The sequence below is a fragment of the Rattus norvegicus genome, chromosome 4, assembly GCF_021556685.1.
Source record: "Rattus norvegicus strain SHRSP/BbbUtx chromosome 4, alternate assembly SHRSP_T2T, whole genome shotgun sequence".
Lineage (NCBI taxonomy): Eukaryota > Metazoa > Chordata > Mammalia > Rodentia > Muridae > Rattus > Rattus norvegicus.
The window spans coordinates 1,509,496-1,533,712 of record NC_141537.1 but is presented as its reverse complement, the minus strand read 5'-3'; the positions used below and the strand labels follow the sequence as shown (position 1 = coordinate 1,533,712).

At 39.9% G+C, this 24,217-nt stretch overlaps 1 protein-coding gene across 1 annotated transcript; it reads left to right on the top strand.

Annotated features, from left to right (window-relative positions):
* Positions 1–21,736: 21,736 nt before the first annotated feature.
* Positions 21,737–23,803, top strand: LOC148006215 (adenosylhomocysteinase). The gene has a single exon (XM_087659615.1). It carries the CDS (start codon positions 21,798–21,800, stop codon positions 23,094–23,096), a length of 1,299 nt encoding a protein of 432 aa, XP_087515741.1. The 5' UTR covers positions 21,737–21,797; the 3' UTR covers positions 23,097–23,803.
* The last annotated feature ends 414 nt before the right edge of the window (positions 23,804–24,217 follow it).

The window sequence follows — 24,217 nt, the reverse complement described above, 5'->3', positions numbered from 1 at the left end:
TCCACATGTCTTGTACATTAGATAAATTGTTCATTATTATTTTTCTGGCAAGGAAGAAAGAAAAAACTCAGTGTGGCAGCACACAGCTGTACTTCCAGCATTCGAGAAGTAGGGACGCAAAGAACAGAAATTCAAGGTCATTTTCAATTACACAGTAAAATTAAAACCAACATAATGTTCATGAGATGCTGCCTCAACAATTTAAAGCTAGAAAATGTTGTGCTTTAGGAAGTGGATGGCGTCTGGAGATAAAGTTTAGACCAATGTATCCCTAGCATGTACAATGCACTGATATACATTCTTCTATAACTTAACCAGATATAATGACTTGAGCTGTTCATCCCAGGACTCAGGATAAGATTTTATCATACATAAGGAGTTTGAGGCTTGCCTTACCCTAGATCTTCTAAGAAAGGGCAAGTGTGTGTGTGTGTGTGTGTGTGTGTGTGTGTGTGTGTGTGTGTGAGAGAGAGAGAGAGAGAGAGAGAGAGAGAGAGAGACAGAGAGATAGACAGAGAGAGAGAGCAAGAAGAGGAGGGGAAGAGGGAGGCGGAGGAAGAGGAAGAATGAAGAAAAAGGAGGAGGAGAAGAAAATGAAGAAGAAGAAGAAGAAGAAGAAGAAGAAGAAGAAGAAGAAGAAGAAGAAGAAGAAGAAGAAGAAGAAGAAGAAGAAGAAGAAGAAGAAGAGGAAGAGGAAGAAGAACAAGAGGAAGAAGAAGAGGAAAAGTCATGTGGAGTTTCATAGAATATGTATTCTATTAGGTTTTAGATAAGCAACTGTTTTCAGTAGAGGCATTCTTTTCTGTTATATTTTGAATTCTAATTGATAACAGACTTGCTGTGAAAGAACAGCATCAAGAAGAGAGTCCAAATAACAATTGCTATCATGTATGGTTATTAGTTTGACATAGTTACCACTATGACTATTGCATGATCAATTTAATTTTATCCTCACAGTGAACAGAGGAGGAATGTTACATCTCTAAGAATATGCAGATTTTCACAGTGTTATATCTTTTAGACATCCACAGATGAAACACAGGTCTGTCAGAAACCAACTATGTTGATCACCATGTTACCTTGCAGCATTAGCTAGAGTATGCTTTGCTCAGTTTGAGTCTTCTCCTTTTAGATATCATTTCCAGTTCTTTCTATACTAAAATGGCCAGTGAATGCAGCAATATTTCAAATCACTGCTTCAGTCAGATCAGGTATCTGGAGTTAGTCAGATGGATCAAGAGAAAAGAGACAACATTGATTGCTGACACTGCAGTGCATCGGGAGGAAATCCTCAGTCTGACAGAGAAGATCAGTCATTTCAACTACTTGTACCCAGAGTGTTGACCTAGCAAAATTTCTGACTTTTTAGTTTATTTTTTCACAGGACACCAGATATAATGACTTGAGCTGTTCATCCCAGGACTCAGGATAAGATTTTATCATACATAAGGAGTTTGAGGCTTGCCTTACCCTAGATCTTCTAAGAAAGGGCAAGTGTGTGTGTGTGTGTGTGTGTGTGTGTGTGTGTGAGAGAGAGAGAGAGAGAGAGAGAGAGAGAGAGAGAGAGAGAGAGAGATCTGTTTATCTCCCTCCTCTAGTTTTTCAGACTAGAGATTTCATCTTCCTCTGTCTCTGGTGCTGGTGGCTTTACTGCTGGTTTTGGGGGATTGGGATAGGGATAGGGATATGTAGTGAACCATATTGGATTTGGGCCTGGCCGCTTTGTAACTGCATGGCTACAGTTAAGAAGTTGTGGGATTGTTGGACAGAGGCCTCTCCCATGTATTTAAGGGACAGGAAGGAAAGACCAAGTAGTAAACACCCAGTGTCTCCACTGCATGACCTCTCCTGAGCCTGGCTGATGCATGTGGAACTGACACACCCAGACCACACCTGGGTGGTGGTCAATTTACTTCTGCCTTTTGCTTCCTCAGCCTTTATCCTTGAGATTTAGGCTGGTCTTCTCGGATTTCTCCCTAATTAATTCAGGTCTCCTAGTCCTTTTGTTACAGAAGTCATAAGCCAGGTAGTCAGGAGCCAGGGTTTCCCACTGTGGTTCCCAGTTATTTTCTACCTGTAGACTTGGGTATATAAGTGGTGAATAAAGCTACAGGAGACTCTCACTCTTCTCCTCACTCTCACTCTTCCTTCCGCTCTTCAACTCTTCCTCTCTCTCTCTCTCTCTCTCTCTCTCTCTCTCTCTCTCTCTCTCTCTCTCTCTTCCTCTCCTGGCTTGACACGATAACCTGTGTATGTGTGCATGTTTCTTTCATCCCGTAGGCTTTTGCCCGATTCTCGGTACAGTGTCAGTGCTGGCAGCGACAGGGATAGGAAGAAAAAAGTCTTGAGTGCTGATTTTAAAGCTCTCTCTCTCTCTCTCTCTCTCTCTCTCTCTCTCTCTCTCTCTCTCTATCAAGAGCTCTCTCTCTCTAGAGCACTCTTTCTCTCTCCCTCCCTCTGCCCCTCTCCCTCTCCTTCTCCCTCTCTCTCTCTCTCTCTCTCTCTACACACACACACACACACACACACACACACACACACACACACACTTCCTAGGATGAAAGAAAAAAATGAAAAAGAAGGCACCCATGGTGATGCATGACTTTGATCTCACTTTGGTCTCAGCACTGGAGAGGAAGATAGGAAGGCCTATCTAGATGCAGTGTGAAGAAGGCCTATGTCAGATTAGTTAATGACTAGGTAACTGTTACCTAGCTAGTCTGCCATTTTGTTGCAGTTACTAATATTATAAGGTCACTTTCTCACTGGTTGTTTCTGCTGTTACTGCTGGAATTCATTATATATTATGTTAGGTTCTTCTGTGCGATAACACAGTCAGAAACCAAACACTGTAGAAGTCAGTCTAACTGCTTTCTTTGTTGTCTAGTTACCCGCAATAATCTTTGACCTGAACCGAACACCCAGCAGCATTTCCCAAAATCATCCATGTATAAGCTTTTATAAGCTGGACCACCAACACTAGAGCGACAGTGCAGACAGAGACTATTTGGAACCGGACTTCCATTTTGAGTTTTTCTTGGTGTTCTTGTTTTTTTCTCCTGTCTGGTCCTGTTCTGTCCTGTCCTGTTCTGTCTTGTCCGACCTGTCTGTCTGTCTCTCTGTCTTTCAGTCTGTAAATCCACACATATAATTCTTTCCACATCATATATTTCAAAACAAATAATGCTTGTTGTGCTTCTCATTTCATTCAAGGATACTACTCTCTAGATCAGAGGAGTCCCCTTACAATTCTCCACAGGTAGTGATGACTGGGGTGTTCAGTGCAACTAAGCAGGAATTATATGGTTGCTGCCATTATGCTTGATCTTACCCAAGGTAGGGTTTCAGGGCATGGTTGCCAAGATGGCTAACAACAGACAGTGATCGAAGCGATGGAACAATAACCTACAATTTTCCCTTTCTGTCACTGTTTCTCCGTCACTCTCTGTCTCTCTTCCCTCCTTCCCTCCCTCCTCTCTCAGAGCTGAATGAACCTTGCAACGAAAGTAAATGTACAGTGAAAAGAAGCCAGGTGTGGTGCTGCATGTCTTTAATTGCATCACTTGAGTGGTGGAGGTGGGTAGAACCCTGTGAGCAGGCTGCAGACCTGATCCAACTACTGATTTCCAGGGCTTATGTGCAAAGACCCCTGACTCAACTAAAGAAATGAAGAGGAAATTAAAGAAACAGATACAATTAACTTGGAATAAACCAAACAAACTAAGGAAAAGGAAAGGCAGTATTGGGGTGGCCTGGCTTACAGAGGAGGGGCAAACATTCATTTGCCAGTGCCTCCTCAGTTGAATACACACACACACACACACACACACACACACACACACACACACTCACACACACACACACACACAGAGAGAGAGAGAGAGAGAGAGAGAGAGAGAGAGAGAGAGAGAGAGAGAGAGAAAGCGATCAATCTGTTAATCCGTTTGTCTCCCTCCCCTAGTTTTTCAGACAGGGTTTCTCTATGAATTCCTCTGTAGACTGATGGCTCAGAGGGCAAACCTGCTGGCTGTTAAAGGTCTAGGGAAAACAAGAAGGCCTAGATGCAATGTGTAGGCCTGAGGGAACTGTTAAGGCCTAGATGCCCTGTGAAGGAGGCCTACATCATGTATACATACATACACACATATTCATGTATATGAATATGTATGTGAATGTGTATACACTCAGGTATCCTTTATTTTATTAGCTTATTTTGAATATAATTTCCATGCTAATCAAAAAGAGGAAATTTTCTTTGTCATCGGATTCTTCTTGAACAAAAAATGGATATAAATAATCACATATTCAGTTGTTATGTCTAATAATGAGAAGATATTCCCAGATATGGTTTTAATCCATCATAGTCCATGCGTGAACACAAAACAGACTTTGTAAGAATTTTGGCAAGTGGATTTTAAAAACTTATATAGGGTTATTAAGAGCAATGGTAACATTTTTTACCTTCATATTTTATATATTTACATTGCAAATGTTATTCCCTTGCCGAGTTACCCACTCTCCCACAACCCACCCCCTGCTTCCATGAGGATGCTTTTCCTCCCATCCACCCACTTGCACCTCAGTAGCATACCATTCCCCCCCGCCCCCGCACTGGAGAAAGGAACATTCATAGGACCAAGGGCTTCTCCTCCTAATGACGCCAGACAATGCTATCCTCTGCTCCATATGCAACTGAAGCAATAGGCTTTTGCATGAGCACTATTTGGTTAGTAGTTTAATCCCTGGGAGCACTGGTAAGTCTAGTTGGTTGATATTGTTGTTCTTCCTATGGGTTTGCAAACCATTTCAGCTCTTCTGATTTAATAGTCTTTGTTCATTAAACTAATAAAAATTTATGTTGTAGTTATTTGAAGAGAAAGAATTTTATGAATCATGTGATATCAACTGAACAAATATGAAAATTATGTATGCAAACTTTACAAAAGTTAGTTTCAACACAAAAGTATAATTTTACAATTTTATAAACAAGGAACTAATTGATCAAGCAAATGATGACAACTAAAATTCATGTATGTATGCAATAGAAAATAATATTTGAGATATAAAATTAAGACTTGTGTTAGTATAATAATGCATAAGTTATTTTACTTGAAAATCTTATGATCATATTAATACAGCTAGAAAACATTAAGAAAAAAATTAATACACTTAAAAATGGGATACATGCACACAAATTTAGAAAAGTTTGATACATATACATTATATTATAATGTCATTTCAAAAGTTAGAACTATCATTGTGTTCGTTATGAATGAAAGGAAGATGTTTCAGATCATAAACAGAAATAAAATTTTCTGGAATTTTACATAAATAAAAGGCATTTAGAAACTAAAATTTTTAATAACATCTCCATCATAATTAGATGGGTATGTTCCTGCCTTCTTCCAATGAACATTGAATTGATCTCTATTGTATCAAGAAAATTGTGATAGCTGTTCAGTATAGAGAATGTCCTCTGGACAGCTCATGGTTATCACACTCATGAACCCACAGCACCTGTGTTAACACAATACTTTCACATGATCAAGCCAGCTAGAGTCAGGGCTTAGATGGGGTGACCAACCCTTGCCAATGCCATATTGAGGGGCTTTTGGCATTTGATGGCTACTGGTGAATGAAGAATCATTCATTTTGGGGGGGGGGTTATTGCCTTGGTAATTTTCTTGTGCTTCAATAGATTCCCTTCACGAGTGACACTAGATTCTGATTCTTTGATGAGATCTAAAAGGTAAACAGATGAAGACATGGTGTCAGGAGATATATTATAAGAAACCTGGTGAGATTTGGTAAAGAGAATGTAGAGTGCATGCAAGTATATTTCTTTATATAAAAAATAAAGAAATATATGAAAGAACAAATGTTTACTTAATTAACAGAAGATAGAATATCTCTATAGACGAATTCTAAACAGCTTATAAACATATAGCTAGAAATAACAGATGAGTTTAAAAGATCCACAAATTTTCTTCACTGTTTAAGAGATCATCGTAAGAGTTCATGGGAGAGAATGTAATGTATTATAATATACTTTCAAATGTAAAAGATAATAACTTTAGCTTAGTAATAAATACAAGATTTTCCACCAACTGAGATTATGTATAATCAGTTTGAGCTAATTCCTCCCTGTTAAATTATAAGCATTTCTAAATTCCTCAGAAAAACAACCTCAGAATGACTACTTTTAGTCCCCCAAAGTCCAGGGAATTGGGGCAAAAACTCTTCAATGGTTTCTTCAAGCTGTACATAATTACTTTTATATTTATCACTAAACTAAAATTATGATCTTTTACATTGGCACAGAATGTATTTGATACAAATTTAGATTTTAAGATTTTCTTTAATATAAATTTCTCACTGATTTAAAATTAACATTGTTACTTTGATGTACACGTATTGTGCCTATACAACACATTTCAGCATAGATGGCTTATACCCAGTCCTTTTCTGCTATTAAAAAATGAAGCTGAGATGATTAAGCATGTGAGTTTAAGGCCAAATAACAAATTCATGTCTCTAAGTTTATTGTTAGAATGCTTTAAGATAATTTAGTAAGATAATTAATCGACAACAGACCAGATTATTTATATAGTTAGATGGTTTCTAAAAAACACCAGAAGTCCACAAAATATGGCATTTAATGTTCTTTAACTTTTATTGAGACATGTCCACTCCCACCAGCTCCCCTTTGATATATTCAAAGAAGAAATTGAAAATCTCCACCTTCACATGAGGTGATTTATTGTGGCAGACAGGCACTATGCAAAAATTGCTCCAATGCTTCTACAGACTAATTACTGTCCAGAAAAGGAAACATTGCAGAATAAGTTGGCTGAAAATTTCTGCCAAGCCAGAATGATCAGCCCTTCAAAATTCAGTGTTTCAAAAGTCTGTCTGATGATCCTAGGCCAGAAGCCTGAAGACTTGCTCTAACATGTTGCTCACAGGGGACTGTGCAAATAGAAAATTGTCTCTATAACCTGTCTCAGTTCCAGAAGCCATGCTAGGCTTCCTATATTTACAGATATATGGCTACTTCTCAGATTACTGGCGGGGTTGAAAACTTAGTATAATCTTATAACCCACTCAGACTATTTAACTTTGAGAATACATATTTTAACTAGCTAGTTATCAGATAATACATAAGCTAGCCAGGATATAACAGATTTTAAGCCTTTTAAAAGCTAAAATATATAACTAAATGTTCTGTTTAACTGATAAAAGTTGGGCTGGGTGTTAGGTACATCTTATACTTTTAAATTACGGAATGATAATAGTTGTGCTCAACTTATATTTGAGAAAAATTTTCTGTTTTTTTTTTTAATTAAAAGGGTAAAAGAGTAGATTGATGCCATTATTAAGGTGAAGGGAGGTACAGGATAGAACCAGGCCTGTCATTGGAAAAGAAGGAAGGATGGGTGGGAGAAAAGTTTTAGAGAGGCAGTGGAAGCCAGAGTGAGAATGTGAGAGCACAGAGAACATGGCAGTAGATGTTTAGATGCCTCTCTGTACATATTACAGGTTGTTATGACTATTCTCAAGGGATGGGTGTGTACAGGATTTTGTGCCATCTAGATTGGCAAATTATATCTTATCGATTGCATCAGAAAATATTGTTTGATGTGTTCTTTCATAAGGCAACTTAATTGAGTTTAAGAGAGTGTATGGTGGCCAGATGCATGGGCCTACCAAAGAATTGTGATGTGTATGCCTGGCTTGGTGGAAACCCAACCTAGAGGGCTGTGAATGAGGGAGGAGCAGCCTGACAGGGTGCCGTGTTGGGAAGAACAGTGGTTCAGAAAGTAGATGGGGCAGCATGGAGCCACTGAGATAAATTATTGCTATTTCCAATGGCACCAGAAATATTAAGGGAGTGAGACAGCTAGGGTATACCTGGGAACAAGTTCTGTCGGGTTTTTTTTTTTGTTGTTGTTTTGTTGTTTTTATTTTTACTGCAGCACATATATTGTGTGTCGAGTGTCCTGAAGGGAAAACATGCTTAATTCCTTGAGTATGAAGTAATTTATTGCATCATGGCCACATATAACCATGATGGGATACTAAAGACAAAGATAGGAGAGTGAGGATTTTTAATTTCCAAGAAATTATAGGATTTTGGTGTTCCTCAATCATATGATTTTTTTGGGTAGGATCTCTACCTTGTGATCTAGACTAATAAATGAATCACAGAAAGAAAAAAAGTGGAGGTAGAGTTACCATTAAAGGTTTTTGGGGCCTGGGAATCAGATGCAAGGGACAGAGAGCCTACAAGGCCACAGAATATGTTGCTTATCAATTATATTGAGAGGTTACAAAGAGGATGGCAGGTTTGAGGAAAACAGCCAGTTAGACAGGACTGTGAACCAACACTTCCTTGCTTATTAAAGAAAACTCAAAAGTCACATCCAGCTGGAAAGTCTTATGAATACTATGAAGTACCTATTAATGTGGGGAGCCAGGACTGCCCAAGGCTGTCTAAAAGACCTGGACAAAAGAATAAGTAGAACACTAGTTCTATTCCCTTAACCAGGATCAAACTTCTCAAGGCCTGTCCGATGCTGAAGCCAATGCCTTAAAGGAGTCAAGGTTGAGGGAAGAGACTCTTGTGGTTATCAGTTCTTAGGCAGCTGTATCTGTGGTATCCCATGTTCTTTTCTTCAGCATTGACTGACTTAATCATTTGCTGACTTAGTTGTTCCCCATGTACAACCATCAGTTACCCCCAGGACTGGAAAGTATAAATATGATTCTACAATTTCTAATAAAGTGCAAATAAATTTCAAGCAATCTTCACAAAAATGTTTACTAACAGCAATCACATTTTAAATCAGACAAACTAAAAATGAATTGAACACCATGTGCTCCAGCTGTATATCCTCTGGACATAACCCCAAGACACCAAATTACTACAGAGGTACTTGTACAGTTTCACCCATTGTTGCTTAGTTCCCAGCAGGGAGGAAATGCAATTCATATGAATCCTAATGGGGTGACTGCTCTGCTTTTCCTATCAGTTATTTTGCTATACTGCCACTATGCCGTCCTCATCGTGCAATCCTAGATAGCACAGTGATCTATGACTCCAAGATATAATGTTTGACTCTGTAATTGCAAATATTGGAAGAGAAGTGAAGTCTTAAACGCTTCTATATATTTATTTAAATGTCCCTGTTTGTTTTATTCCAGAGACTGTGCTGCAAAAGGTATATACATACCTCTCCATCATTTCCTTTGCTGAAGGCTATGTGGCTCAGTTTTAATTCTCATGTGATAAAGTATCACATTCTCTATACTATTTCAAGAGATGTATCTCTATTATTCCTTTTCTATTTAAAGAGTCTAAACTGTCCTTATATCAAACTATGCTGTTTATATAACAGGCAAACCCAGAAATATCAACTGTGCTTCACAAGGTAAGTATGCAAAATATGATTTATAGAATTGATTGTAATGCATCTACTCTTATTTTTATTTTCTGGTCTATTCAGGTGTATTTTATAATATCCACCTGCAGAGTTACCTATGGAAAATTACAAACGAAAGCAAAAACAGAAAACAATTAAGGTCTGTTATCAAATCTTAAGCAAACATTCACCACTCTAGGACTGGGAAATTGCTCAGTGGGTAGAAACATATGGACCTGGGTGTGAATATTCAGCATGTATACATAATGCCAGGCATAGGGGATAGCTACATATAACTATTACCTCTGAATCCTGAGGCCTCACTTACCAGTTCTCCAATCCCACACTGAATTTCTAGTTCAACAAGAGAACTCATGTCAAGAACAGTGAACAGCACTAAAGAAGACGCTTGAAATCCTTCTCAGAACTCCAAAAACACATGCACAGATGGGTAAAGCCACACAGTTACAGGCATGCACCACACACTCACATCCATCAACATTCTTACAACACACAACACCACAGATACATAGAAAATGGTTAAGGGACTGCAGGGTAATTCTTAATTTGCTGTTGTCACCCAGCAGGTATCTCAGATACTGATAATAACCAAGAAAAAATTAAGCTGGAAGAGAGTTTATCCATAGTTTTAACTTTTGCTTTATTTTAATTTAATTAAAATGCTTCTGTAATTTTACACAAAATATTATATCCAGATTTATGGGATTCTAGAATCACCCAGGACAAAAACTTTTGAGCATGTCTGAGAGAGAGACATCAGACTGGAAGCATTCTAGTGCAAAGGCCCTCCAGCCAGAAGCTGGAACCCAGATGCCCTTCAACAGAGGAATGGATACAGAAAACGTGGCACATTTACTCAATGAAGTACTACTCAGCTTTCAAAAACAATGACTTCAGGAAATTCCTAGGCAAATGGATAGAACTAGGAAATATCATCCTGAGTGAATTAACACAGTTAGTAGATACTAACTAGTCCAAAGCTTGGAATAACCAAGATACAATTCTTAGACCATATGATGCTCAAGAAGGAGGAAGAACAAAATGTGTACACTTCAGTCCTTCCTAGAAGGGGGAACAAAATACTCAAGAGGGAGCGGAATATAGGGACATAGAGTGGAGCAGAGACTTAAGGAAAGGCCATCTAGATACTGCCCCATCTGGGGATCTATCACATATGCAGCCACCAAACTTAGGCAGTATTGCTGATGCCAAGAAGTCCTTATTGATGGAAGCTTGATGTGGATGTCTCCTGAGAGACTCTGCCAGAACCTCACTGATTTAGACAAGCATGCTTGAAGCTAACCATCGGACTCCATGGGGACTCCAATGAAGGAGTGAAGGAAGAGCTGAACTAAGTCTTTGCCTTCACACAGCTTCTCAACTGATTTCCAGAGATAGTTACAGCCCCAGTCCCACCCCCACCACCCAGCCAGCCGATAAATTTGGATGCTCGAATCTGAGGTTTGTCATGGTAGTGACTTTCTAAGGTGACATAGCTAATTGGGTGAAGAGATTTCTGGAGCTACAGGCCAGAAATTCTGTCAAGATGAGAACAGCCCACCAGGGCCAAATGACCCATTGGTGCCATGTGACCTGCTGGTACATGGGGTAATATGGGATTGTGCCCTCTTCGGTATTTCACGCTGCAGGTGTTCAAATTCAGTTTGAACCAAAATGAGTACTTTGGTATTAAAGTCTAAGTTTTAACCAATATCGATATTCCAACACTGACATTATATTTCTTAGCATAAAGCATCCTATAGGATCTGTGTACGGTTCAGAATGAGTTCTCTGTATTTGATCTTTTCACAAGATTCAACCCAACTCCCAGCTCCTTTGGAGGTCACCAACTATACTATAGGCTGTTCTCCTATGGCACCAAACCTGGGCATAAAATGTAAAATGTTATCAGGTTGATTGAAATCCAATGAATCCATTTCCTTTCACTTTCCTCTTTGTTCAGCCACTGATGGCTTTTGGTTGTCTTTTTAAGTAGCCATACACATACCACCTTTTACATTGTCTTTTACAGAGAGGCTCTATGGCTCACGTCTGGACAAACCACACCAGGCCAAAGGGCTCTACGTGGAGAGGTTTATTGGAAAGGTAGAGACAAAGGCCAAGGGGTGAAGAGGGGTAGGAGAGAAAGAGAGGAGAAAAAGGGAAGAGAGGAGAGAGAATGGAAGAGAGCAGAAAGGATCTGCCTTTTATGTGAAATGTGGTGTGACTGTAACATGAAATGTATGCTGGAAATGGATGACCGTTGCCTTGACAGCAGATGCTCAGGTGACTAGATGACAACATTGCTGGAGGTAAAAGCAGTTCCTGATACCAACATTTGGGAATTTAGGTCACCAACTGGGACCCTCCTTTGTACCTGTAGCATACCTGTCAAAAAAAAACTAGATCTAACCATGCAGGGATGGCACCTTGTGTTTGTACCTTAGCAGCTGCTGAACTCCTTATTGAAGAATAAGAAAACCTAACATTTGGGTTGCCTATAATGGTCTTCTCCTCTTATAACATGTCACAGCTCCTACCTTTCAAAGGTTTACAGAATCTACCTCCCTCCAAGGTTCTTTCTCTTCAGGTAGCACTAATAGAAGACTCCACACTAACCTTTCAATCACACCTGCCTTTCCAGTCTTCTTTCTCCACCAAATACTAACCACTCCTTATCTCACCCCTGCACTAAAACCTTAGAGGAATTATTACCTCACCCTTCACACATACAGGAGGGCAATTTGCCTCAGACCATCTATACATGGTATACAGATGGAAGCTCCTTTCTACAAGAAGGAGCCATAAGAGCCAGCTGCCCCATAGTGTCAGACACTGAGGCACAGGCCCTTCCTGCTCATACCACCAATCAACAGGCTGAAGTAGTAGTCATTACCCATGCCTTTCAACTGTCACAGGGACAATCCCTCAACATCTACACAGATTCTAAACATGCTTTCCATATCATCCTGACCCATGCCACTAACTGGAAGGAGCATGGGGTACTTATGACTAAAGGAGGATCAGTAGCTAATGCAAACCAAATTATGGCCATGCTAAAGGCCTCCCATCTCCACACAGCTATTGGGTTTGTCCACTGCCGATCCCACCTGACGAATGACTCTATTGTCTCCAAGGGAAACAAGGGAGCTGAAGAGGCAGCCAGAGCTGCGGCCCTTAGGGGCCTACACATGTCTCACCCTCCCCAGGACATTCTTACACTGCAACCCACATCCCCACTCTCACTTCCTAACACTCATCAAATTCTGTCCTATTTTGGCCACATCTTTCATCCTAACAGCAAGGCATTGTCTTATTTTGTTAAAACCCACCTGAAGCCTACTCCTAAGGACTTAAGTTTCTTAAAATCCATCATTGCCTCTTCCAAAGTCTGTCAAGTGTCAGATTTCAACCTCTGGTATTGTAGCACCCCTTTTTCTACCCAACAAGGCAGAGGTTCACTTCCTGGAACTGACTGGCAACTTGTCTTTACCCACATGCCAAATGTGCCAAGTACCTCCTAGTTTTGATTGACACATTCTTGGGGTGGGTGGAGGCATATCACACAACTAACAAAAGGGTTCAGACAGTTTCTGAGCTCCTCTTCCAAGAGATCATCCCCAATTTTCATACCGTCAGTGAGACAATGGTCCCGAATTTACTTCCCAAATTTCTGAAATTCTGTCTAAGGCCCTAGACATCACCTGGCATTTTCATATTCCATACCACCCTCAATCTTCAGGTAAGGTAGAAAGAACTAACTGCTCCCTAAAAACCACTCTTGTCAAACTGTCACAGGAACTTCGATTGGGCAAAACTCCTACCTCTGGCTCATTTTAGGCTACAAGCTCTTCCCAAGTGACCTCTTTTTGTCTCACCTTTCAAACTCATGTATCGATGTCAGTACTAATTCCTGGTCTTTCAAGTAAATGCGCTCCCCTCCTAGACCATTGACTTACCCCATTACTTTGTCATCCCCTTTCTCTCCTATGGAACTCTACTGACCAACACTGACTAAGGCCACACGCTGTCTCCTGTCCACTACCTATCAACATTTGAGAACAAGTTCTTCTGTCCCCTCCAGATCAGCAGCTCTTAGCTGTCTCTCCTAAATGGTAGGGCCCTTCATGGACCCTGCTCTCTTAAGCTCCACAAGATGTTGAGACCACCCACCTTGTCCCCAATCCCAGAAGAATGAGACTCCACACTAGCATCTGTGCTCCACTCCACTGGATTAGACCTGGGCTTCTCATCTGATCGTTTCCATCCATAGTATCACTTACATCTAGAGATTTGAGGTTCAAGGAATCCCCACTGATAACAAACAGACTTTCCCAATAGGATCGGAAACTGATCCATGCTGGGAGCCAATCCAAATTACTGTCATCCCTATATCTGTCATTCCTTCTACATATTATGTTCTCTTTGTCTGCTTCCTCTTTGACCAGACAAAAGATGATTGCAAAAAATGGCCAGACAAATATGGGGGCTGCCCACATTGGTCGTTCCAGATACATATGTTAGGATCAAGGACCAATCACTTCTGTCAGCAATGCAAGACCCTGTTCTTCTATATACCAGACCCATGGAATCCCAGGTAGAAAACAGGAGTTGTTGGTAAACTCTAATGTAAAAACCAAGCAGGGTCTTCAGTGAGTACTATCCACATCTAGAGAAATTTTGTCCAATTTCTCAAAATCTAGATATCAGAAAAATAGGAGAAATAATCAAACACTCCTCCAGGGTCCTTACGTCCTTGACATCCCCCCTCACAAATGGTACTAACTTGTCATTTAGCTTTTTGATTCAGACCCTGACCTTGGTGTACCAACTCCTTATGGCACCCAACCTGGTCACTTTAAAGACTGCTAGCTATGCAGTATACCCCTTAAACTAATTCACAATTGCCAATTACAGCCTCTCTAGTGATACTGCCCAATAACCTTACCTCAGCTTCTATCAGCTGCCCTATAGTAATGGAACCAAGATCATTCATGGTTCAGAACCAAGAAGTATACCTTTTGAGTGTGCACAGTATTGTAATCTGTATTGACAATAAGTCAATATTACTTCCTGAATCCTATTTGAGCCGATATAAAGGTAGGGGAAGAAAAGAATGAAAATGGCGGCCACCACATTCTCAAAGCTTAAAAGGTAAGATATTCCAAAAACAGTTAGAAAACATTTACTGGGAGTCTAATCCTGATGCTGAAACCAAACAACCAAAAAAGAAAGTCATACACCAACATCTCTGATGACCATACGTGCACAAGGCATTAATAAAATATGTGTAAACCAAATGCATTAACACAAACAGATTTCCCATTAGGCTTAAGGCAACTTCATCCCAGAGATGGAGGAAAGAGTCAATACATGAGAATTAACATAATCTACCACATAAGTACAAGTACCACCCTATTGCAAACATAAAAGACCTTTGATAAAATACAGCCTCAATTTGACATGAAAGTCTTGCAGAGAATAGAGATACAAGGGATTTACCTCAACTTGATAAAGGCAATATACAGCAAAAGTCATTCATAAGAGAGAAGAAGTCAAAGTATTTGTGTTGGAATCAGGACCAAGACAAGGATGTTCACTCTACTCACTTCTCAACAAACTTCTTATAGTGTTAGGTCAAGCAATTAAACAAGTCAAGGTAATGAAGCAAATACAAATGAGAAGGGAAGAAATCAATATATGTTTATTTTCAGGTTTTAAGATTCTATACATAAAAACTAAATCTTAAAAAAAAAACTCCTAGAGCTGATAAATATTGATAAAAGTTGAAAAACACAAAGTTAAAGCACAGGAATCAGTATCCTTTTTATATACAAAAGACAAACACAGAAAGCAAGGGGACAATACTATTCTCAAGAAACTAAAACAAAACAAAACAACAACAAAATACTTGAACTAAATATGACAAAGGAATGTGTGCCATGAAAACTGTAAAACACTAAAGAAATTCACTGAACATATTCCTGCTTAAGAAACAGCTACAGGTGTTTCTTGCCCTCTTGCTAAGAGCAGAAGAATAAATAATACTCTGTTAGTACTCAGTGGCTTCTGGGATTTTTCTAACATTCACATCACCACAGAGAACTACAAACAACTAAGAAACCTCTCAAGTTATTGAGAAGCAAATCCCACGCTTCATGCATTTTTCATGTAAATAAAATAAACCATTTAAGTATCAAGTTTAAAATGGAGATAGGATCTAGTATGCACCCCCCCCCCATTACCACAGTCGTGTGGGTGCGACTTAGTGTGACAGCTCCAAGGACTATGTGTCCCGAGAGCTATGTGTCCTGAGGACTTGATGCTGTTATGCTGTTATGGATTTCTACTCTGTTCACTGCCAGCATGTTCCTTCTAATCTAAGAATTATGGGAAAATTCACTCACTGGCCAACATCTCTGGCACTAACAATTGATTTCTTATACACATTTTTGCCCTCAGCTTCCTGATGAGATTTATTAAAAATTGCTCTTGAGTAGATACTCATTCTGAGGATTTAAAGTAGATATGACTGATATTTATATAAGTGGTTAGATCTGTGAGTCTTTTAAGAATACTTTTTAAGGATAAATAATGAAATAATACTCCTGTCTTTATTTAGAAGAAAACTAAAACAATTACATTGCAATTTAATGATGCTTGAAAAATTTGGCTGGGATATATAAGTGATAGAACAAAGAATAAAGCACAAGGGTTAGGGCATCCATCAACTATGTGGATCTGTTGTGTATGATGGGCTGGAACACTGTTCCTTCTAACATAAACTCTGTGTGTGTGTGTGTTTGTGTGTGTGTGTGTGTGTGTGTGTGTGTGTGTGTTTGTGTGTTTTTGTGTGTGTGTGTGTGTGTGTGTGTGTGTGTGTGTGTGTGTTTGAATTTTCTCTCTTCCCTGGTCTTTCTCACTGACGCCAAGGAGTTAAGAGTTCATAGGTTTTTCGCTTGTCATAGAGAGTGCCAACCCCCCAGTAACTTAAGCTTTGCTCCCTCAGAAAACTGTCTGTTGAGTAACATCTCTAGTCGCTGGCTGCCTGTGGCAGCATCTCCATAGGTGTCTGGATCCACCCCCATCAATAGCTTTAAGCACTGATGCCCAACGGCTGCCTGCCTCATTTTACGCACCACACAGATGCCAACATTGATCACCATCAATGGTAGAAAATCGTTTACTTTTAATTTAGAAGAAAATCGAGTTTCAGCTTAATTTTCTGTGTATTTCTTGATGGATGTGACTTGATGGAAGAGACGGACTGCCCATAACTGCAGTTATGAACAGTTGTGAGGTGAGTTTTTCTTATTTGTAAAGACTGACAAATAAGGCCCTGCCAATGCCATTCAAATAAAAAAAGAAAAAGAAAAAGAGAAATGTAGCTTTCAATTTCTTACCATTTTATACCAGATGGAAGATAAACATGACAATGTCTATTATTATTAATATTAATATTATTATTATTTTGGTTTTCACTGGAGAATCACTAGGGACTAATATGTTATTTAAAATTCTTTACATGGTAGTATAGATGAAGGACTCAGACTAAAATATTTCCTTTGTAATATATATTTCATATGTGGAAATTGTAGAACTGACTTGCGAGGCTTACTCTTTCTAAAAATATAAAAAAAATCAACTATCCATTAAGAAATAGAACTCACTTAGCTTCTCCATGCCTGCCTTCATGGCCACAAGAAGCAATTTCATCTCTTGAGCAAAACAGAATCAATTTCTTTGCGTAGAATTGGGATTCTTACTCACTGATTAATCTGATATTAGGTCTGCAATAAAATAAGATTTAATCACTATGTTAAAACAGATTTTCCTTAAATTTTATTAAGGAAATATGGTTTCTATTATTTTCAGGTGCAAATATTTAGGTTCCAAACACCTGCATGAATGGCCATTATTTCTATACTTAGTACAAAAACTAATAAAATTGTTTTTTTTTCTTCAGCACTGTTCAGACAAAAGCACATCACAATGAACTCACGGTATCATGTTTTAATAAATGGAAACCATCCTGTTACATTGTAACACAGTCCCTGGGGTAGGCAAGGATGAAAGTGGTAAGAAGGATGAAGTCCACCTCCTTGCTTAGGAGAACAATGCAGCTCACTATAATTGGAAAAACAAAAAGAACTTTCTTGGAATGGTTATTTTTTCTTTCCTAAAAGAACTTTCTATAGAACTTAAAACTAATATGTTAAAGAAATTTCAAGTTTCTGCCAGCCATTTGATTAAACAAAAACTTACTAATCATTTTTAGAAAGTTTGGTTCCCTGTTTCCCATATCCAGATACTAAGTCAGTGTAACTAGATGATCTCATCTATACACTACATCCATCAATAAATGCATGCACACACACACACACACACACACACACACACACAAATATATGCACATTATGTAAATATTTTTATATACTATAATGACACTTTATCTTAAACATTAAAGTTTTTCTACACACAGGTAAAAACAGTCTAATAGCATTATTTTCTATTTGTCATGAAACAAGTGCACCTTCAACTAAAAAACCTGAGCTCAATTTTTGTCAGTAGTAACTGCTTTACAGAACATTATTCCAGTATCGATAGAAAAACAGCTTATCAGCATTTGTAATATCCAAACCAAATTTGCAATCTCACCCAGATGTATAAATGTGCCCGGCACCTGAACCATAAAGAAGTCCATTAATAATGGATAAGTATATTAAAGAAATTGGTCATTGTTTCTGGATAATATTATTAGGTTAAGCATGATGTGTGCTGTTATAGAACCTTTTCTGCTACAAACAACACTGTTAGTAAAGCAAGACCCAAACCTATCACTTTAGCTAATTCCAAACAAAGCTATTCTGTGTACACTGCAGTAGCACATAGTTAAAAAAACTACTCACTGCCTCTTTTTCACACATATTGAAACACCTCAATACTCTATGAAAAACTGCAAAGTTATTGCACCACCAGAAATACACAGTATAATATCTAACTTCATTTCAGTAGAGCATGAGACTTAATCTCAGACTCAAGGGCACCAATTACAAAAGGAATTTACTCTAACTAGTCCAAATAAAAGACACACAATCCAGGTACTTTATTTACAGGTCATAAGCCTAATAGGGCAGGTTTAGAGCTACACTAACCTATTTCCATGCCATAATGTCCCTAGTTACTTGCTGTTTTTCCAGGCCATATGCTCAGGGTCCATCTCCTTACATGGTGGTTTCCTCCTCCCTTGGTCTCCTCTCTTGTTCCCCATTCTCCTCTCTCTTGAGACCCTCCACTCCATCCTTAAGTCCCACCTTTCTTCTTCTATTCCCTAATCACAGACTCTATCCATTTTTGATGAGTTAAACTAAGAAGCAAAGTTTACAAAGCATCACTTGGGGTACCTGAGGATCTGCTCCTCAGGGCTTCTAGATCTTGGGAGCCAGTATGTAGGGAGCATTTAAATACAACCCCACCAATAACTTTTCCTTATCTGACCAATAACCACCAACATCTTTACCTAATACACAGCCCATACAGATATTTTCAGATCCTAGCACCCATAGCTATGGCTTCTGGTAAAATGTAAGTACATGTCACATTCTTACAAACTCAAGACAAACTGAGCAGATTATCCAGTGTTTTCACAACAGTCCACTATTTAATCTGCAAGAATTTAAGTGTCATCAATAACAATCCAACAGAAAATGCCACTAAACAAAGACAACAGCCATGATATATTATATTCCAAAGTTACAACCATGAATTAAGCTTTAAAAGGAAGTTGCATTACCTTTATATTTTAAGGACTTTTAAAATAAGAGTCTCACTTGGAAATTATGCAAAGTTCATGTTTGACCACTGAGTATTGGCCATGCACCCCCACTGCCCTGGCCTGAGAGGCAACACCATAGTGTTCCTCTTCACTGGGCTAGCTGACCTGTTCCACAGTGCAGCAGAGTGCATGGGTCTCTCCACAAGCAGAGTGAGCTACTCTATCTGAGATTCATGGAAATGCAAGGATACACGGTCCTCAGTGGAGGGCAAACTAGACAAGCACATGGAGAAAGGATGTGGAGGAATAGTTGGAGAAATCAGAGACCAAGACACAAAATTGTGAAAGAGTAATCACTGAGAGTCAGAATGTGACTAATAGAATTTAAATTGTTGCTCTTGTAGAATGAAAAGTAAAGTTGCTAACAGGGTAGAAAACATCTGCATCCTGGGAATCCAGGAAGGGTTTGTAAAGGGCCCCAAACATGTGCAGAGATTAAATAGGTCTAAACGGAATCATCAAAGAGATGACTCAAGAAACAGCACACAAAGGAAGTCACAGATGGATCAAATGCTCTGGTTACATTGACCTAATTTCTTAGTATAAGGAACAAGAAATCAGTTTCCAAAAAACACGAAAGATGCTTCATCTAACAATACAAGTCAATATTAGACCTGATTTTTATAGAGCTAATGTGTAGAAGTCAAAGATACTAATTTCTAAAATGACTCTTTGTACATTTAATTTTTGTGCGATGTCTAATAATGACTCAGAGAATGTGGTATTGGAAAAAAGTAGAAGAAAGGCATTGGAAAAGGAGTTTTAGGCACAGGTTTGGCTGTAAATTTAGTAAAAGACAATCTAGTCATTTTATATCTATCAAATACTTTTACAGGCTCCAAATGGGTCAAAGACCTTAAGATACAAAAATGAATGTCATAAAGTTAAAACAAGAATATAGTATCAAAGTATTATGACCACTTTTTTAAAGGAAAGGAATATTTCATTTTGTGGAACTTAAACATTTCCTCTAGTATTTGACTTCCGGTGGCCCATCCAAAAGAAATGAAAAAGATATGAATTATAAAAGGATGTTAAATATTTTAAAACTCCAGTGGCTAATAAGATGAAGCTAATTAAGTAAGCAAAGAAAATATTCTGCTGCAAAACCATGCTTGGCCAGCCAGTGATGGAAAGCAAGACAAAAGAAGATTAGTTTCCTGCTATTTTCAAAGAACAAGCACCTACCCAGGTCAAAATCTAGATGCAGACTACTAAAACAAGCAGCTGACTTGGAGTCTACCCACCAGACTGAGCAACAAAGGAACTTAGAAACACCAACAAACATGCACAACAGTTTTTTTTCCCTCATTTTGACAGATGTTCACTCAGTATTTTCTTAGTGTTCAGCATGGGACACGTACTGTGTACTTCCTTCAGTTACACATCCCTTGCTTTCTAGAACTTAAATTTTTATCTATTTAATAATACAAAGTAGGAAATTCAGAAAGAAAAAGCAACATGGTACCCAAGTATGCTGAAGAAACTGACCACAAGCAATGAAACAAAGACTCAACAAGCTCAGGAAGTTATCCCAAGATCTACTGACACAAATCACTAATCTCAAAATTTTCCGATAACATTTAACAGCTAATAAGAGCCCTAGAAAACTTGAAAAACTGATACACATATAAATTATAAATATGTGTCTACAATCACCCTTCCTGGTGGACCGTGTAAGCAGATGATGGCAACCAAGAAAGACTAATTCCAGAAAAGAAATCCAGATGGCCAGATTCTGTTTTTCCTCAACAGGGTCGTTTCTAAAATAACCATTGTTTTTTTTAAATCTGACAAAACAGGAAACAGAAGTAACTGGGATAAAACCAAAATCTAGATCCTTTCTACTCTGTGATATGTCTTTCTTCTCGTTAATGTGTTTCTAAAACAATGATTTTTTTTAATATTTGTGGTTTTATAATTTATTCTACAAGGAAACCAATGGGAAAGACTTGCCAATTTCTTTGGAACTGTAATGCAGGGTAGTAAAACAAATGAAGATCTTGTGATTGTAAAGAGACTAATTTTCCAACAGAGTTACGGAAATATTTTTTCTAAGAAACCAGCTCAGTCAAATGAGGCATTTAGACTCTGGTTACCATAGTGGTTGTGTCTTTCCTTGAGCCAGGGTTCCCTGCTCTGTAGCCTTCCCTTGAACGTTCTGTTCTCTTGGTGTCATCTCCTGAAAGCCGAGATTAGGTACCATGGTGTCTGCTTTTAAGTTCTAAAAAATACTGAAGAACCTAAACTTTAGTGTCTGCATGGTGACATAAGCCACATCGCTAATAGCTCATCTAGTTAATATGAAAAAATCATGCTTTCACTCCCAACCTAAATTGGGATTGAGTTCCAGGTGAACATCATCCTCCAGTTCCAGTAACCAAAACTATACACTGGTCATTGCTCAGATTTCGATTTTGTTTCGATTCATGTTGTCACTTGTAGAAGTTTGAACCCGGGCCCCGCGCCGCCCGGCCCCCTTCACAGAGTTCATCACTCCTAGCGGAAGCTTCGCCAGCATGGCTGATAAACTGCCCTACAAAGTCGCGGACATTGGACTGGCTGCCTGGGGACGGAAGGCCCTGGACATAGCTGAGAACGAGATGCCAGGTTTGATGCGCATGCGGGAGATGTACTCAGCCTCCAAGCCACTGAAGGGCGCTCGCATTGCTGGCTGCCTGCACATGACTGTGGAGACTGCTGTCCTCATTGAGACTCTCGTGGCCCTGGGTGCTGAGGTGCGGTGGTCCAGCTGCAACATCTTCTCCACTCAGGACCATGCAGCGGCTGCCATTGCCAAGGCTGGCATTCCAGTGTTTGCCTGGAAGGGAGAGACGGATGAAGAGTACCTGTGGTGCATTGAGCAGACGTTGCACTTCAAGGACGGACCCCTCAACATGATTCTGGATGATGGCGGTGACCTTACTAACCTCATCCACACCAAACACCCACAGCTTCTGTCAGGCATCCGAGGTATCTCTGAGGAGACCACGACTGGCGTCCACAACCTCTACAAGATGATGGCCAATGGGATACTGAAGGTGCCTGCCATCAACGTCAACGATTCTGTCACCAAGAGCAAGTTTGACAACCTCTATGGCTGCCGGGAGTCCCTCATAGATGGCATCAAACGGGCCACAGATGTGATGATTGCGGGCAAGGTGGCAGTGGTAGCAGGCTATGGTGATGTGGGCAAGGGTTGTGCCCAGGCCCTGCGGGGTTTCGGGGCCCGAGTCATCATCACCGAGATTGACCCCATCAATGCACTGCAAGCTGCCATGGAGGGCTACGAGGTAACCACCATGGACGAGGCCTGTAAGGAGGGCAACATCTTTGTGACCACCACGGGCTGTGTTGATATCATCCTTGGTCGGCACTTTGAACAGATGAAGGATGATGCCATTGTCTGTAACATTGGACACTTCGACGTGGAGATTGATGTGAAGTGGCTCAATGAGAACGCCGTGGAGAAGGTGAACATCAAGCCCCAGGTGGACCGCTACTTGCTAAAGAATGGGCACCGCATCATCTTGCTGGCTGAGGGCCGTCTGGTCAACCTGGGTTGTGCCATGGGCCACCCCAGCTTCGTGATGAGCAACTCCTTCACAAACCAGGTGATGGCACAGATTGAGCTGTGGACCCACCCAGACAAATACCCCGTGGGGGTTCACTTCCTGCCTAAGAAGCTGGATGAGGCAGTGGCTGAAGCCCACCTGGGCAAGCTGAACGTGAAGCTGACCAAGCTGACTGAGAAGCAGGCTCAGTACCTGGGCATGCCCATTAACGGCCCCTTCAAGCCTGATCACTACCGCTACTGAGAGCTGGGACTGCCCTTCACCTTCCAGCTGCCATCCTTGTTCCAGGCCCTACCTCTCGTTCCCAAGAGCAAATGTCACCAACTTTGCAGTTACTTCTCCGGTGTTCTGCTCCCTCCCCCGGCCCTCATCCACACTGTGACTGGTCTTTCTGTCTTTGGCTTCTGCTGTACCCCTCATACTGTTCCCTATGTGGCATAGAGAACAGAGAGGTACCTGGGAGGCATCCACAGGGGATCTGAGCTCTTGGAAGGTCTGAGGCTGGATGTTGCTGGTGGTCACAAGCCCATGCACCTTACTATCCAAACTCTCGCTTGGTCTTTAGATCCGTGTGCTTGGTTTACAGACCAATGGTTTCTCGGCCCAGGACCCAAGAAGGAGCTCTACCATGGGGGAAGGAACCACTGGAGTTTGAAGGCTCCTGAGAGCTTGGCCTTTTTACTGTTGGGCTGTCTCTTAAACCTCCTAATACTGAGTTGGTACTTTTGGTCCCTATTTCACAAGGGTTAGGACAGATTAACCAAGAAAGGACAAGTGACAGAGACTGAAAGGGGCTGGAAAAACAAATAGGGAAAGGCCTGTCACTACGGTATAATTGATGGTTCCTATCACAAGCCTGGATCACAAACAGATTAATTTGTTCTATGTTTATATACTGTTTAGAATGTTAACACAGGAAGGTGGATAAAATACAGTTTCTAGTGCCTAAAGAAAAAAAAAAAAAAAAAAAAAAAAAAAAAAAAAAAAGAAGTTTGAACCCGGTTATTCCTCCAAGCCCCATGCCCCCAGAAATAAGACAGAGACTCAAAATATATTAACAAATACCTTGGCCATAGAGCTAGACTCTTCTCTGACAAACTCTAACCCACTTACTCAAATCTACATTCCGCCATGTGGCTCATTACCTGTGCTCAGGAACCACGAGTCTGTCTGGTCACGTTTTCCAGGGCAAATCTCTCCAACCTGGCTCTATCCCAGAATTCTTTCTGCCTCCTGGATGTCCCACCTTCTATTCTATCCTTTCCTATAGGCCATAATTTTTTTTAACTGAAAGGTGATATATCCATACAAATACACAAGATACTCTCTCTACAGTCACTAGCATTCTTAAAGCCTTCAAAGAG

Bases quoted from the DNA above. Each gene is read 5' to 3' on its own strand.
- LOC148006215 (XM_087659615.1), top strand. From the start codon at position 21,798: ATGGCTGATAAACTGCCCTACAAAGTCGCGGACATTGGACTGGCTGCC.